Raw genomic sequence first — 16,785 nt, 5'->3', positions numbered from 1 at the left:
GGTGGTAACTACGCTGTGTAATCGCCAGAGTACTATGATCGCTGTTGATTCTGTTGGGGAGGAAAGTATGGTAAACGCAAGATTTTTGGATGATTGCGGTCAATCACGAAGCGATTCGGTTTCGAAAGAATCACGATCATTCGGGTTGAAACTCGGAGGCACAGCGCGGCAAACCTTCAGCCGAGGCCTTTCTCTTCTTGGAATAGCTCGGCAGCAAGGCAGGATTATCAATTAGAATGAAATACCTGAAATACTCATTCGTCGGTTACGGTCCTGATTTCACGCGAGGTTCGGAAGTGCGTGCTGTGAATGGTCGTTTAGTTAGACAGAATGCTGCGTGTTTTCTTCCAGGATACAAGCTAGAATGCGGAGGGCATTTCTTCTTCTTCTTCTTTTTTTTTTTTTTTTTTTTTTTTTGAATATACCAAGTGCCTGCCTCTTGTGCGGGGGGTTTGTCGAGCGTACTGTAGCGCTGTGCGCTCTGCACTGCCTGCCTCCCTTCCCGTGCATATGACTGACGCATATTCCCCGTGAATGTAAACACAGCAGCTCACCTTACGTATTCACGCGTATTCGCCGAGGTATTCTTCCAACCGCTGCGGCCGCGGATCGGATCATCCATAATCTCAAATTTCCACTGCACTACCGTGGGATCTACCTCTCTCCCACTCTGCCGACATACTCTCACAGCCCGCATCTTATCGTCGCTTCACGAAAAGTGCTGGCCTAAGTGAATCATTGTCGAAGATGTTCGCGAAATATTACCCCTCACGGTGGCCGCACCCGTCTGACCGCAGCGTCGCTGTCAATACAAACCTGCAACACAAACCGCCTTTGCCGCTGTTCAGGAAGACTGATTATCCAGCGCGCGTCTCACCTCTTCCTTCGATCCTCGCTCACTCGCTGTCTACACTTTCACGAAAAGAAGTAAATATATTAAGTGACCGCTCGCGGCTAACCCCTTCCACGCCCTTAGATCGGGTCGGTCGGTCCGGCGGCCGGCCATGCCAATGCGTCTTCGCGTTGCTGCAGGTTACTGCACCGCGTGGTTGTGTACACTGCATACTTGCGTACAACGTCCGAACAGCTCGCTCACACTGCGCATGCGCCGCACGCGAGCTAAACGTTTAGTCATGACTCCGCACCTGCTCGCCTTATACGACGGGCCAATTGTGTATCGACAGCGTCGGCGCTCGCACCGCAGCCGGCCGAGTGATGAATGGCTTTCTCCCTGGCACGTGGAGCCCGGCGGCTGTAACGCGCGCGGGGGTTTTCGGCGAAAATGAGATCGTTGTCACTTTCACTGCGCTCGCTGCGTACGCGAGCTTTCTTATCCTGCCATCACGCGTCGTCGTCGCCGCCTCGGCGCAATCAAGAGCGGGCTAACGAGTAGCCCCGAGCGGGCGTCTCCAGTAGCCGGCCCCTTCCGCTCCACGGCTCTCGCTCTCTCACATGCGTCCTCGTCGAAAAAGGGTTGTTATACTTTCGCCTCGACATTTAGCCGTCACCGTTATCCGGCGCGGTCGGCCTACCTCGTTTGGGTGGAAACAGTTTTTCAAGCTTTCACGAGCGGACGAGCGCATTTTAGTGCGACGCTTTTCCTTCGTTTCCCTGTCATCCATTGGCGTAGGCAGAAGCTTTTTCCGCCGCGGGGGGGGGGGGGGGGGGGGGGCACACGGGGCACGGGCCCGGCGTGCCCCCTCCCCCCCCCCCCTCACCCGGCTACGCCACTGCTGTCATCGCGTGTTCACTAGCTCAATCAAATGTATCCAACACACAATTAGACCAAGCTAAGCATATGGGACATTAATTGTTGTCTTTAACTGCAGTGTTGTAATTGTTACGTAAATTGAAATGAATTAAAGTGTACGGAAAACACCCTTTTCGTCGTATGACGTAAATTGAACAAAAGAAAAATGACCCTTTTCCGTCGGAAGGATCCGAACCCACAACCGTCGGATTAAGCTTCTTCCCACGCTCTCCCAATGGACCTTTGCTAAAAGTAGACGACGGAAGGCGCTTCCCCGTCCACTTCGTTGGGACGCGTAATTCTAATGCTGTGGGTTCGGATCCCACCGACGAAAAAGGGTCATTTTTCTTTTGTTCAATTTACGTCATAATTACTAGACTGTTGTTAAATACACCAATTAATGTCCCATAATTTTTCCCTGGCCTAATTGTCTGTTGGAGTCATTTGGCTGCCTTTAGTCCCTTCAACGTAGGCCAAAAAAAAAAAAAAATGTCTGAATAAACTGAACTGAATTGAATTGTGTTTAAAGAAGGACCGAGCCCCTCATAAAAATCCCCCTTATTTCGTTCGTTCACTAGCTCAGTAATATACGGGTTTGGGCGAATTGGTTCATACTTAGTTGAAACGAACCGTGATTCAGGCGAGGACAAAAGAGGCAGGAACGGTGCTCGTGAGTGCTTCTACGTATCGTGTCCATATCTTAGTCGCGCTGCGTTTTAACCGAATTCACTAGATTGATGCTTAGCCTGTCCCACACGAGACATCCCGTGGAAGTCGACTCGTTTAGGGCTGTAGCACCGCCCGTGCCGCCCTTTAGTACTGCCCCTTATACCCCCTGTCACACGGCCACCATCGAACTCCGTTTATCTCCGTTTCACATTGAACTCCTTAATGGAGCTTAACCAGAATGAAGTTGTGGCCGTGCTACACGGCTTGGTGCAAGCTTTCGACGGTTGCCGCATGGGGCAGAAACAGCGCTGCTGCGCTTGTCGAAACGTCCAATTTTTTGCCCTTGCAGTCGCCTTTAAAGCAACAAAAACGTGTTTTTGTGTCTTGATGAAGTGCTCGGAATCACCATTGCTGTCACAGTGCTTGTGCGTGCGCCTCACACGTGCAGAAACAAATATGGCGTGACGCTTCACAGCGGCGGCTTGGCGAGGCGTTGGTGTGGAGAGTACAAGCGCTGATGTCCGAAAAAATACAACTAAAACTTACACTGCGGGGCGTGAAATGCTACGCAAAAAAAGAGCATAGTTTTTAAAATTATAATTCAGCTCATTATGACGATTTTGCTAGTGCGGTTTTCAGCGTAGCAGTAGCTGGCTGGGAACGAGAGTACTCCATCGAGCCGAAATGGTCATTACCGAACTCCCTCCGCCAAAAGCTCCATTTAACTTCCTCAGCGAAATGGTGACCGTGTGACATGAACCCCATCTCCCTCGAGGAAAAGACGAGGGAGTTAAACGGAGTTCACGGGTGCCCGTGTGACAGGGGTATTAGTCTCTCAGAGTAGGCGCCGATCCCGTGAGCCGGAAACCTGGAACACGAAATTAACGGCCCTAGCTATTTTTCGGGCCAACGACGCTCGCTTTTTTTCATTACAAAGGTCCCGAAGGTCGCGGAATCGAATCCCGGCCGCGGCGGCTGCATTTTCGATGGAGGCGAAATTGCTTGAGGCCCGCGTACTTAGATTTAGGTGTACGTTAAAGAACTCCTGGCGGTCGAAATTTCCTGAGCCCTCCACTACGGCGTCCCTCATAATCATATCGTGATTTTGGGACGTTAAAACCCAACAATTGTTATTAATTATTGCATCACAGAGCTAGCCGATTCGTTCGCTTGCTTTGCACATTGGGAAACCCCGGGTGGTCAGAATTAATCCGGTGTTCCCCACAACACCGTGCCGCATAATCAAAGCGTGGGTTCGGCACGTAAAACGTGTTTGTATCGGACACTGCATGTCTTGAAAGAGCGGACGGCATTTCACCTCCTGTACGCCTTATATGCGAGCTCGTTTGGCGTTTCTGGACTGATAAATCGTACTGGACCTTCGGGTGCATACACCTCCGCGGTGGACGAGATGAATTAACAGATTGTCGGGAATGGGCTCGGCAGTTCAAATGCGGCGCTTCAAGTACGCCCCGTTCGATCTTCCTCGTAGTTTTCAGTACTAGCAGTTTAGCGACCCGGCAATCTTGCGCGTAGCGATTAGTTATGTTATCGTTTCAATTCTTGCCTCTGTATGTAGTCTGCCTCCGGTGCGATGCGCGACCTATTCCGTTCGCCAGGCCAAAGAAATGTGCTGTCCTTCTTGACAGAAAGATGCATAAGACGTCTGCTGGTCCGAAAAAAAAAAAAAAGAGATTTATTTCCGGGGCACGGTGGCTCCCAAGGCGCGCGATTCCTGGAAGTGCTCTTGGTTAGCTTTCCAAGACAACGTTGGCACACTTCTTTCCTATATGCGTAAATACTTTTGTGTGTGTGTGTGGGTGGGTGTGGTATGTATAGAAGAAGAGCAGCCGCAGCACGGTTAATGTGCATTCCGATCGCGTGGCCGCCAATTACGCTTGTAGGCATTTTTTTTGCGAGCTTGCGAAGGCACCCGCCGTTCCGTAGAGATTAGTAGTCCGCGTAACTATTACACACTACTGCTCTCGAGACCTGGTGGAAGAGGCCGTTCACCTGCAGGCGCAGCGTAATATATAACCCTCGCACTTCTGCCGAGTAAATTCCCGGAAATTACCCTTCCCCCTTTCTTATTCTTTTTTTTTAATTAGCGCCGTAACTCACTCTAGCCTTCTTCTTCCGTCGCGTCGATAAATTTCATTTCGACTGGCATGCGGCGGCGCGCAGTTTCTCGTAATGAGGTTGCCCAGCTTGTGGTTTTGCGCGCTCCTGGTTTGTGCAAGAGCGGCTCGGGGCAATTAATGATGCCATCTTTTGCCGTTGTCAACTCGAGCTTTTTCTTTCGTTCAATTTTATCGGAAGTCTCGGTCGGTGTGTACGTTTATCGCGCCGAAGTTGCTGCGCGGCATCGGCACGGAAAGAATCTGGCGTTTAATCGCTTCCCAATTTGGTGCAATCTGTGCGGACCGCCCGTTTTTAGAGGGAGGGATGGGGACGGGGGGGGGGGGGGGTGTCTAGTTGTCTGCCTCGCTACGCGACCTGTTGCGGCGTCTCCCCCCCCCTTCCGCTCCCCCGCCCCCTTTTCTTTATCTGCGGCATTCGAAGATTAACGACATAGCAACAACAACAACAGTTGTTGTGTTGTTGCTGCTGATAACTCCTCCCTCCCGCCCCCTCATATGAAGTAATCATAATAAAGAGAAAAAGATCGTGCTACAGAGGAGCGTGCGCACGCACGCACGCACGCACGCACGCACGCACGCACGCACGCACACACACACACACACACACACACACACACACACACACACACACACACACTGAATATCGCCGAAGGAGTGTCACGACTAACGACACCTTTGGCGGCTCCCGTAATGGCTATCTGTCCCGCAGCGCTGCGCCTCCTCCCCTCACGGCCGAGCTTCGTGAAGTGTAACAGCCCGATGGAATTCGCCAGTTACGAGAAGTACGCAGATAGAAAGGGAATTTCGCCGATTGCGCCCGCACTCACGACGGTGTTTCTTGTGTGTGTGTGTTTCGGCATCTAAGGATTCGTGTCCTCCTAAGCTCGCTCTTCTTTTTCTTCACCTCCCGTGTGTCTTTCCATCTTTGTTTCTTCTCCGTTTTGCTCCTTTACGCTTGTCTCGCACACACACACACACACACCGTTGGCGAGAATGATGAAGAACAAAAGAAGGTGGTCGTATTATGGGGGCGCTGCATGGCTGGAGAAATCTTTGAAGGGGTGAGGTTTATCACGCCCGGGTGAAGACGAAAAGGCAGATAGGGGAGGGGGAAAGGGGGATGATACACGTTTTCGAATATCCGCCCGCGGGTTTTATGGTCCCTTTGGCTTAGAGTGCGCCCTCATACATCATTTTGCTTCTTCTTCTTTTTCCTCGGACTCTTTCGAGCATCGCCATTCCCGCACGGATGTGATGGAAGCGTAGTAGTAAAGCGTCGCTGCGTGCAGCTACCGGAACCATTAAAACAAAGCCCGCGCGGCTGCCGCTTCACTTTCAAGCGGCGGTGCACCGTTGCTGCGTGGCCTCTCTCACCTTCTCATATCACCCCTCCCTCCCTTCTGTAGCTTGTCCTTTTGTGATAACTTGGTAGTGCGGGCCGATAATGACGGAGAAACCCGTTCGTGGCTCCTTTCGACTTCGTTTGATGATTGCTTGATGGCGCGCGAAGTTGTACTTTTTTTTTTTTTTTGCTCGGAATGGCTTTCGATAGAGACTGCGACGGGGCGCGGATAGGAGACGCTGCCACCTCGTCCGCTGTGCGAGGTGGCAGCGACGACGACTCGGGAGGCGTTATAGTTCGTGGGATCGACGACCGCTTATCGTTCCCCCGGACTCCGGCATGTCGGAGATGCAGACGAATAACGCGCTGATTAGCCGCGAGTATAGGAACCCAATAAACGCGAGCCTCCGGCTAAAACTGGATCTACTCTGATAGACGGAACCGTTGCTTATAACACGTATTTTGAACTGTTATTCTATATACCTGTGATTTTTTTTCACGCGGAAGCGACAGGCACTGGCAAGCCTTTGGCTTCGAACTTTGAATATATGCTTGCCTATTTTGATTAGGGAGGGGGTAGGAGTGATTGAGCTTTTGCCCTGCAGGACAAAGAAACATACTAAAGAAAAACAATTGATTAAAAGTAACGGCGATCCTTACAGCCCCGTTCATGCAGCTGTTCTTTGACGATAACATAATGTCTGCCGCATGTGACTGATTCACAAGACGGATGAGATATGTAAATAGGGATCTGGTTCTGTTCGAATAGATTATCTTAGCAGAAAATAAACGGCCGTGCTATCGCGTCTTTGCTTCTCGTTGCCGGTCAACACAGGGTGAACCTGGCAGTGTTCCCAGGTCATACTTTTGGAACATTTGCTCCACTATCATAGTGGACGCCGATATAGATGACGCTGTCATAGATAGCAGAGCTTGACATACTGCAATCACTGCTCTTCTCTTTTCTGCTTACAATTTCTTTTCCCGAAGGCGAATCATGCGGCCCTTCACAAACGCTTTGTAGGCATATCTTTCAGCTATACAGTGTGCTCGACTATGGTGTACAGATTACAGCTTGTCGAACGGTCGTCACGCTGTATCAACTTCAAAAAAAAAGAAATTATATCCCGGGATTTTTCGTGCCAAGACCACGATGTGATATTGCAAGGCATGCCGCAGTGGTGGACTCTGGTTTAATTTCGGCCACCCGGGTTTCTTTAACGTGCACTTCAAACTAAGTACACCGGAGTCTCTCGCGCATTTCGCTCCCACCGAAATGCGGCCGCCGTGGTCGGGAATCGAACCCGCGTCGTCGGACTTAGCAGTCCGTCATATTAGCGGCTAAGCTATCACAACGGGCCGCAGTATTGACATGGAAAGTGGCCGTGCTCATCTCTCTATCTTTCTGGATACCTTTCGCGTAGTGCTGAAGTGGCGTCATTTTGTCTCGTGTAAGTTGCTGTCGCACAGTTGAAAGTTGAAATCCCGTTAAGCTAAACTCGCTGCAGCAGAATCGCGAGTTGGGCTAGTTGGCGGCTAGTCGTGGAATGACTTGCAGTGCAGCTCAGTTAGAAAGCATGTTGTAGGTTGTGCCCGTCCCTTCTACTGACCGTTTTCTAACTGCGTTGCGCTTTAAGTTATTCCGTGCTGAACCTAACCTTTCCCACATTTTCTTGTAGAATACGAGAAACGAAATGAACCAAACCACATTCAACTGGGGGAGGGTTGTCTCCGACTTTCACCTTGGCAGTGAAATCGAGGCCGTTACCACGGAACACCCGATACGTAGCGGCGGGCTCACACACACACCCCAAGCGAGAAGTGAACGGCCGTGCATCGGCCATTATTATTGCGCCCGGCCGAGGAATAGCCGCCGTTCCTATGTGGTGCGGTGGTAGCTGCTGCTGCTTCTGTAGGGGCGGCGGCGGCGGCGCTAGCAGTGGACAGCGGCCATTCACACCGGAAGCGTTAAACGCGCGGTAGGGGGGAGGAAGGCAGGTAGGCCCCACCGCTTTTGTTCGCCTGGAGCGCGCGAACTAGCCGGGCGCTAGGGAAGAAAGTCGCCCCCCCCCCCCCCTCACACCGGGCCCCGCTTATAGTTCGGCGCAGCTAGCGCCGTAGTAATCTTTGTGACGACCAGCGAAGCACGTCGACTGCTGGTAGGGCAGGGCAGGCAGCGCGTTTTGCGACCGATACTAAAGTCGTAATTCGTAAAACGCTGATAGAAAGGCGTGGTGTCGTGGCTGGCACTTTCGCCCTTTGGAATAGGTAAAGGAGATCTACGTTTCGTAATCTTAGCAGTCTGCGCTCCGCGGTGGTCGTTGGAAGTTAACTACATTTGACTGTAAGCGGCTTTTACGAGTCTCGTTTGCGTCCTAACGGGCATTATTAGCGCCGAGCGAATGCGAGGTAAGGGCGTTCTTGATTGCTACGTCCTTTACGCCGTAATACCAGGAAGTCCGCGGCTATCGGACACGTCGCCGAAATATCTTTCGAATTTGTCCTCGCTGCTTTTTCATAACGTCAAGTTCTTCTGGTTGGCCTTGTGTTTAGGGTAAGTAAAAAAGAAAGAAGGAAAGTCGATGTGTGTTTTTTTTTCTTTTTTGCGCGAGATCCACTTATTGCCTCTTCTTTCGGTCCAGTTGAATGCGGCGCGTCTTACTCGTTGTGATGATTCAGCGTCTGCCTGATGGTCGTGGGTTCGATTTCCGGAAGCGCAGTATCTGCGTAGGCGCTCTTGCACTCGCAGGTTCGTGAAGACACTGGCAGGTTCGTGAAGCTTGGTGTGGCCTCCGGCGTGGAGTGTGATTATACTTGTATGAATTCTGTGAGACACGTGATGATGGTCTAGGATGACTAAAGAAAGATATGGAACGGATGAGCTTCGCCTGCAGTGAGCAGTCTGCGAGCACGCACTATCGTAATTGTCGAGATGGCGGACGCAGCCATGACGCTGCATGGATTCCGTTGGAGAGAGAACTACCCTGCAATTAATACCTGTGCGCGCTAAAGAAGTGTTCTCTCTCCCAATGCCGTTAATGTCTGTGCCGGTGTCTGTAGCGGAGTAGTAAGCACGAAGGATTGTGAAGCAAACTGTCACGCATATCGTAGCGTCATCGCTTACCCGTGTGGCTTTGCCGTTTGTTTGCGTACGCATCTGTTCTTTTTGCTTCCGCTTCTGAGATTGATATCTCGTTGTAAAATTAAGCGCCTGCATTCTATAAGTGTAAATGTACGACCGCAATCTCGTACGACTGGTACATCCAGCGCCTGACGACAATGAAGTGCGTCAAAACGGCCGTCCAGTGAAGTCTAGGTGGCCTTTGTGCTGTTTCAAAAGACAGGGTTCACTTGCGTAAACGCTTTGAAGTAGGTCTAGATTTATCGCGTGAGGTACTTACCGCAAGAGTTTAGTGAAATAGTTTGAAAATCCCGCTGCACAAGTTGGTTGCTATTTCAGTTAGAAGCGGAGAAAGTGCACATTCTTTAGAAGACCATAGAAGTTCCAGAACTCGGGAACTGCGCAAGTGTTGCGCGCCAGCTGAATAACGCCACGCGGGTCGGCAAACTTCCTAAGCGTCCATGGAACCATCCACTAGCGCCAGCTAGGTGGCTTTGTTGACGTCCTCACTGCAAAGGACCGCAAGCGTTACGTAAGCTCTTTCAACGCCAGTTCTTCCTCCTCGCGTTGTGAGCTGGAATTCCGCCCTACTCGCGTGTTTGCTCTCCATTTCACACTGTCGTTCGTATTCGTCTTTCAGGCCTCTTTAACGCGACACGCCTGCCATTTCTTCCCTTTCGACCGGTCGTTGCGCGGTCCCTTTATAGCTCAGCAGTGCCGAAAGTCGTGCTAAGCGCGATTTCTTCTGTAACGCCCGCGCGCGGCGAGTTGCTACACAATGGCGCACGCAACTTGCGCGAACGGACCACACAAAAGGCTGTGCACCGGTGACGACGACCCTGAGTAGCCATGATACGTGGTGATGTGTCGCCCGCCGCCGCTTCGGCGCGATCATGGTCATCTCGCGGGCGGACGCCGCGCGTCGTTTAAAGGATAATACGGCGTTTATAATTGTTTATACCTCGCAACGTGATGACCGTTCGCTCACTCGCTCTTTGTTGGAGCAACGTTTTTTCGGCGGCCCGGGTCTCCTTGTCGGGGGGGGGGGGGGGGGGGGGGAATGTTCGCTCAGAGAACCTTCAGCGAGTGGTAGGCATACGAGGGAACGCCCTTCCTAGCGGGTTTCTCTTCCTGCATCACGCGTCGTGTGTGCTGTGGTGGGTGCGCGCGTGTGGTGTGTCACGCGATCCAGCCGTCTGTCTTTAGCCGCGTTCTTTCTAGAGTGGCATCTTCCATTCTCACTTTGCTCGGCGACTCTCTCTCTCTCTCTCTTTGCTGCCGGTGCGTTTTGTGCCTCCTTTGTTTTTATGTGTCTCCTTTTTGTTTACTCTCCACGTGTCTTCTGAGCAGACTGCGCGTACGATCGCCGCCGATCACCACCGCCATCGCCGCAACCAGGAACCGTCCAGGCAACAACAAAAAAACCTTGGTGCCCCCGACTACCAAAAACGGAACCCCTCCCGCTATTCCCTCCAATTCTCCAGTCCTATTCCGCTGCCCCACCCCGAACCTGTCGCACTTTACTCCGTCTCCTTCTCCTTTTTTTTTTCATTTGGTTGCACGCTCTCGTACTGTCTTCCTCGAGAAACGGACAAAAAAGAAAATATATATGGGAATCAAGAAGCGCTAAGCACTGGTGCGTTTTCTTTCGCACCATCGGGACCCCGAGCGCGTGTGGTGTGATGGTGATGGATGAGGAGACCGCATGCAGCGAGGTCCGCACACACTACATGCGATAGCGTGCTGCTGCACCTCCACCACTGCGCTCCATTTCCGATTGGAACCGATTGAAATTTGCTCGTCCCCGCAACCTCTCTTCCGTTTTTCCTGGGCTTCCATTTCGCAGCTATTACGTATACACGAGGAAGCTTCTCTCGACTAAACGGGAATCTCTCTCTCTCTCTGAACCAGGCTCGTTCTCCCGTAGCGCCTAGCTTGGGTGTTGGCGGGAGGGGGGACCCCTGAGCTGCGAAGGGCGCCGGGGCTATAGGCGTGTCGATACCGTGTCCTCCGCTGCTGCGTTGCGGTTATAGCACGCAGGCTACGCGGTCCGCTCCCACCTTGGTTGGCACGCCAAGATGCGTATAACTGCCACACAAGGGCGCGCTTTGCGCGATGTCGCGAAGACCCTCCTGCAGAGAGGTGGTACAGATACCGCCACCTTTTCTTTCCGCCGCCACTGCTGTACGCACGCCACGTTGAAGAAGAAGAGGCGGCATTGGCCGCGCTGCTCTTCTTATTCTTCTAGCTCGCGTAATGGGACGAGATCAGAAAGGGGAGGTGGCCCCGTACTTCCGCGTGCCTGCATTATACGGGCCGTTGTTGATGCCGCTCCGGCTGCTGCCCTTACGTTGGTTCTCCTTTTGTCTCTTCCCCTTGAACGCGTATACATGCGGCGCCTTGCTTGACTGAAGGGAGGCTTTGTTCGTTCGGACTGGCAGGCTACCGCTCGGACCTACTGTTTTTGTACGAACGTGAGCTGCTGCATGCGGCGTGTAGTGGTGGACAGCGCGCGTGCCAAATTAAAGCGGCCTTGTTCTTCTTCCGCTTGCGAATTAGCTTCAGCCCGAGAAACGTGCGGCGGGCGTCACATCGTCGCACCTTCTTCTGACACTGCATCTCTCTCCACCCTCCCCCCTTGTTGCTCTGTTGTGCATTCGGAAAGGTGTGCGCGCGCAATTAAGGACGGTCCCCCGTCGAAGCCTGGAAGGTCAGGGCCATGGTCCGGTTCTCGTCTCCCGTTGTGTGCGGCCGGAAGAGTCTCGTGTCACCTGGATACCGCGCACCCGTTGTTGTACCTTTGTTTTTTTTTTGTGTGTGTGTGTGTTTCTTTAACGTTATCGTGCTTTGAAAGACGACTTTACATACTCCCTTTAAAAGCTGCACCGGTGCTTAAGATTAGCGTATGACCGAGCTACAAAAGCGCCACCCGTATTTTCCTTTCTTTCTTTCTTTTTTTATTGTCTAGCAGTTTAATACGAAATTGGCAAACGTGTACGGTGTCGGGGCGTATTCGAACGTGGGGTCTCGGGAACAAGAACTTGCTTCAATCGTGATGCTTTCACCTTGTGGCGAGCGTCGATGTGGGAAAACTTGCCAACTTACCGTGGGCGTTCCAACTTCGCCGTCGCTTATGTGCATGTACGTTGCAAAGAAACTGCGTTTAAATTACTTCTCCAGAACATAACGCGTACTTAAGTGTGCAGTCTCGCATATTTTTCATTCTCTATTTTCGCTTTGTTTCGGATGTCTGGTGCAGCTTTGTGCCCTGACATTGGAACGCGGATCCTTTGAGAACGGACTGGTGGGCTTGCGGTTGCGGTAAGAAAGTTGGTTGCGTGAGCTTTCTCTAGACCGTTTTATCCCGCAACATGTTCACGTAGTACACATACTACGAAGGTAAATATCCTCGATGTATCGGTTTCGTTGATCACGCCATGCCTGTTCGGCACCGGGCACCCGTGAAAGTTCTCTAGCGCCCTTTCTAACCCCCACTCTTTTGTGCGTGCCGCCGTTCGCGCTTCTTCTCACGAGAAGGGCGAGACGTCGCCGTCCGCTCTATACATCTCGAAATTCACACGGCCGGCGGCTCCGCATAGAGGATCCCGCAGCCGTGCTCCTTATAAGCGGCGCGGCCGACCAAGGGCAATGGCATCCGTCGCGATTCGCTTTCTTCTCTCGGGCCTCTGCCGTTGGAGCGAAGCGGCGGCGGGGGTTTTATTCATTGGGCGTGTGTGTGTGCGCGTGTGTGCGCGTGCGCAGACTAGCACGATGTGGGCGAGTCAGTGAACGCGCTGGTTCTTATTGGCGCGCCGCTTTACGACGGCACATACACACTCTGCAAGCGGCTAACGAAGCACGGTGCCTCACGTTCGCCGCTCTCTTTTCTCACTGTCCGCCTCGTTGTTTTCTCCGGTGCGCGCGCGCCGTTTGTTCTACGCGCTTCTCTGCGAGGCGGTGGCCTGTGGTGGCTTCTTATTGCGCCGCCGCTGTTCTTCTCGCGCAGGCACAAATTAAATGAAGCCGCGAGCGAGCCGCTTGTTATTCGCCACGGGGTGTCGGAAAAAGGATGGGACCGGGAATGGCGGGCGTTACGATTCACGGAACCTGGCGGCGGGCCGCCTCTCGTTTGCCCGTTCGCGATGACCCCTTGCGGCAATGAGAAGAGCCACTCGCGGCGGCTCCCGTCGGCTAGCCCTTCCAACCCTCTCCCTCCTTGTCTTCTGAAACCGCACCACGGCCTGTCATGTGTTACGTGGCTGCTTGTTAGTTCTGCAGCGAGGCTACTCTTTGCTAAACGTGAACTGCCCTTAGCTAAGCGTGAGCTCTCTCACGCGCTTCGCACGAGTTGACCGACCGCTATCTGTGAAGACGTCTTTGTACGTGCGCGAGGGTCGGGCTTTACCGCCCACGTTTCGCGTTCTGCGGGTCAGGCCCAACTTAGCGTGCTGTGATGCTGGTGCGGCGGTGGTCGCGGGTACCACGGTGCTACCGAAGTTAAAAACGTTGTAGCTTTAATGCGTCCACATAAGGAGAAGTGGGGAACGGGGGGGGGGGGGGGTATTACTTGTGGGTGGCCTACCGTATTTACTCGTGTTTTACAAGCACTGTTGGCTAATGTTGGCTGTCACGGTAATTGAAGGCAATCACGAGTAATTAATGGTAATGATGACGCATTTCTCATGCACTTTCTGCTATATCGCTGAGTTTTATATGTTCAACTTCGTGTTGTTTGGAAAGTGCTGTTGTGGCTCAGTGGCACAGGAAGGTGGGCTGAATCCATGCCTAGTTTAAGATATGGCCACTAGGACCTTGTCCTTTCACCAGTGTCCTTTATTGGTTTCCACATACACTCACTCGTTTCGATTCACTGTCGTTTTCATTTATTTGTGCATTTCCGTTTGTTACTCATCATCAGTCTACACTATCTGAAACAAGGCTTTTTAGTGTTTTGATATTTTGTAGTGGTTGGTCATTAATAATTTAGAGCAAGTCTTCTTAGCAAGTGCAGTTCCCAAGCTTAGGTATCACATTTATTGCTCGATTTATTGTGGAAAAAAAAAGACAAAAGAAAAGAAAACTTTCAAGTTCCTGATTTCACTCACACTTGTTACGTGTCTGTTTGCAGTATTGAACGAGCTGCACGGGCTTGCACGAGGGGGGTCCCGTCCAGGACCCTGTCCCGACCACTGTGAGAAGGTGGGCTCGAGTGCCAGAGCTGCTCTCACTTACCTGGAGGAGAGGTTTGGCCAGCGTGAGCCGAAGCTGCGAGCGATTACCATCAGGGGCTCCATTCTGGACACCATCGGCTTCCGCAGCGAGGATCTGGGCGACTACAAGGTACGCCACAACCACTTCTGGCTTATCTCTAGTCCTCCGCGGGATGTCACTTGATACTCTCTTTTCCCAGTTGACCTTTAGTTCACCAGATATGTTTAATTTGTTTCAATGTAACTGAGCCAGCTCTCCTAGCTGTTTCAACTCTCTGGCTTACAGTCTTTTGCTACTGTATGCAAATTAAATAGGTTCAACTCCTGACCTTGGAAAAGCACTGGCATTAGGGAGGCCTAGCTGTGCCATGCATAGAATATGTACTTAGCCATACAGTGAAACGTTTCTTTCTAGTAGAATGAAGCGCAGGGGAGGCGGTGTTGTGACATTGTGAACGTAGCAATCCAAAAAGCCCGCTCTCATTTCCGATAAGCATGCAGCTTAAGAACACTTCGTTCACATAGTGTCGTGTGCACTTGAATGTTTCATCCTAGAGTTGTTCGGTGTGGCGTTCCTCAATATCCACAGTGCAGCTGTAGGATGTGAAAGTTCACCCTAATAACTAATGGTGGTATATGTTTGTCATACTTCTTTTGCCCAGGGGACCAATGATGACCAAATTCTGACGTGCTGCCTGCTGCTTTGCAGCGATCGTACGGAGCATGCACTTCCAAGGGAGCCTGGTAAGTGTTTTTTGTAATTTATGAAGTGGTTAATACATTTCCGGCTGTTGTGGCGAGGCTGGGATTGATCGAGATCATTGGAACTTCGTTTGCATTTGCTCTGAATAAACAAGGGCCAGCACATACGATACCCTGAGTGCATGGCATTTACTGGAATAGACTGTGAGATGACGAGTTGGTACTATTTGGAAAGTGTTTAATACCATTTAGACGGAATACGGTGTTTATAGTATTGGCAACAAAGTGTTGGCAAGGTTTATAGTATTGGCAACATTCAACTAGCGTGAAGGTCTTGGTACTTGATTGAGGAACTTCGCAAAGCAGTGCTTGTGCTTCTAAGCATAGTGATAATTCTGCGGACAGTAGGATTTTTGCGACGTCAGTGTGAAGAATTGGACCTTTCAGTGGTTTCTTCGGCAGCCCAGTCGGCGCATCATATGCCTTGTAGTAGTTGCAAAAGAAGGGGTATTGTTTGAGTGGCTCGTTTCTTTGTTAGACACAACTAATGAAACCAACAGACATTTAAGCCAAGGAAAGCATAGGGAACATTATTTGTTCTTTCTCTTTAACTGTAGTGTAATGATTTTGACTTAAATTAAAAGGAATTAAACTGTACTGTTCTGTTTGATGTCATGCATGATCTAGATGCTGCAGGTTCAATCGCGGCAACAACAGCCACATTCTCATGGAGCAAAATAAATGCTCATGTACTGTTATGCATTTTTGGACGCACATTAAAGACCACTGGGGCAGTCAAGGTTAAGCCATACTCATGTCTCATAATTGTAAACATGCCTCATGATCGGTTTGTGGTTCAGGCAAATAAAAAAAACTGAATTGACAGTAAATACTTACATTTACTTACAATTAGTAGCAAAAACTGTGTTGCGCTTACCCGGGACTTTTTTTTTTTTTCATAACAGACGCACCAGTGAAACTGTACCGCGAAACAGTGCTGATCACCGAGGACCGGAACCTGTGCGTGAAAGCCCTGACACACAACGTGCCCGTTCGGGACCTGCCAGCCTTCCTCCGTTGGGCCAACATTTCGTGAGGGCAGCGTACGAAAGAAAGGGAAAGCCTCTCTCCACAACAACGCATGCGAGCGACGCAGTGAGGACTGCGCAGGAACCACCTGAAGGATATCGTTACCTCCGAACCACTCTGGACGACAGCCTTTGGGCACGAACAACCCTTCCTTCCAGCTCTGCAAGCACAGGTCTGTCAGGATGGCCAGCCGAACCATAAGGCACATCTTCGCTGAGTGAAACCTAGGAATACGGGGGGTACACCCACTTTTGCCTCCACTAGGGTGCCCCTCTCTTTGAGGAGATGATGCAACAACTGTTATAACGTTTTGAAAGAGGGGTGGGGTAGAGGAGTGAGTTTTTCTCGGCTGTTTCAACGAGGCACACACGAGATACCTTACAAGCTCGTACTAGTTGCCGCAGAAAGGTAACTTTTTTTTTCGTACTTTTTTCTCTGAAGTTTGTTGGAATGCATCTCCTCAATCAATCACCGCCAGCTAGGATGAAAAAAATAAGGGAGTGTGCTAAAAAAATCGAGCCACAGACTGTCACCGCGTTAACAGAGCACTGCGGAAAAGAGTTTTTGATCGTTGATAGACTAGCTGTGTCGAGTAATAAAGAATGCAAAGGAACAGGAACGATTGTTTGCTACGTCGCCTAGCTGCGCCTAGTTCTTATGCAACAGTTGAAGAACAGCTGCTGGAAGCGCCTTAAGACGTCTCCTCAACAGACGTGGAAGCGCCTAAGACGTCTCCTCAACACTTGACAAGCACATGCCAA

General features: G+C 51.2%; 1 protein-coding gene across 2 annotated transcripts in view; it reads left to right on the top strand.

Moving 5' to 3' along the window:
- The window catches only part of LOC119390002 (telomerase-binding protein EST1A), a 68,977-nt gene extending 52,921 nt beyond the window's left edge, over positions 1–16,056 (top strand). For both annotated transcript variants that reach the window (XM_037657502.2, XM_037657503.2), the window contains exons 17-19: positions 14,152–14,363; positions 14,896–14,977; positions 15,901–16,056. In XM_037657502.2, coding sequence (XP_037513430.1) covers positions 14,152–14,363; positions 14,896–14,977; positions 15,901–16,031 — 425 coding nt within the window. In that variant the 3' untranslated portion in view covers positions 16,032–16,056. The remainder of the gene's footprint in view (positions 1–14,151; positions 14,364–14,895; positions 14,978–15,900) is intronic.
- Positions 16,057–16,785: the final 729 nt, after the last annotated feature.

This window comes from Rhipicephalus sanguineus, chromosome 4, assembly GCF_013339695.2.
Source record: "Rhipicephalus sanguineus isolate Rsan-2018 chromosome 4, BIME_Rsan_1.4, whole genome shotgun sequence".
Lineage (NCBI taxonomy): Eukaryota > Metazoa > Arthropoda > Arachnida > Ixodida > Ixodidae > Rhipicephalus > Rhipicephalus sanguineus.
The sequence above is the reverse complement of the archived record's forward strand: the minus strand, read 5'-3'. Positions and strand labels throughout refer to the sequence as shown.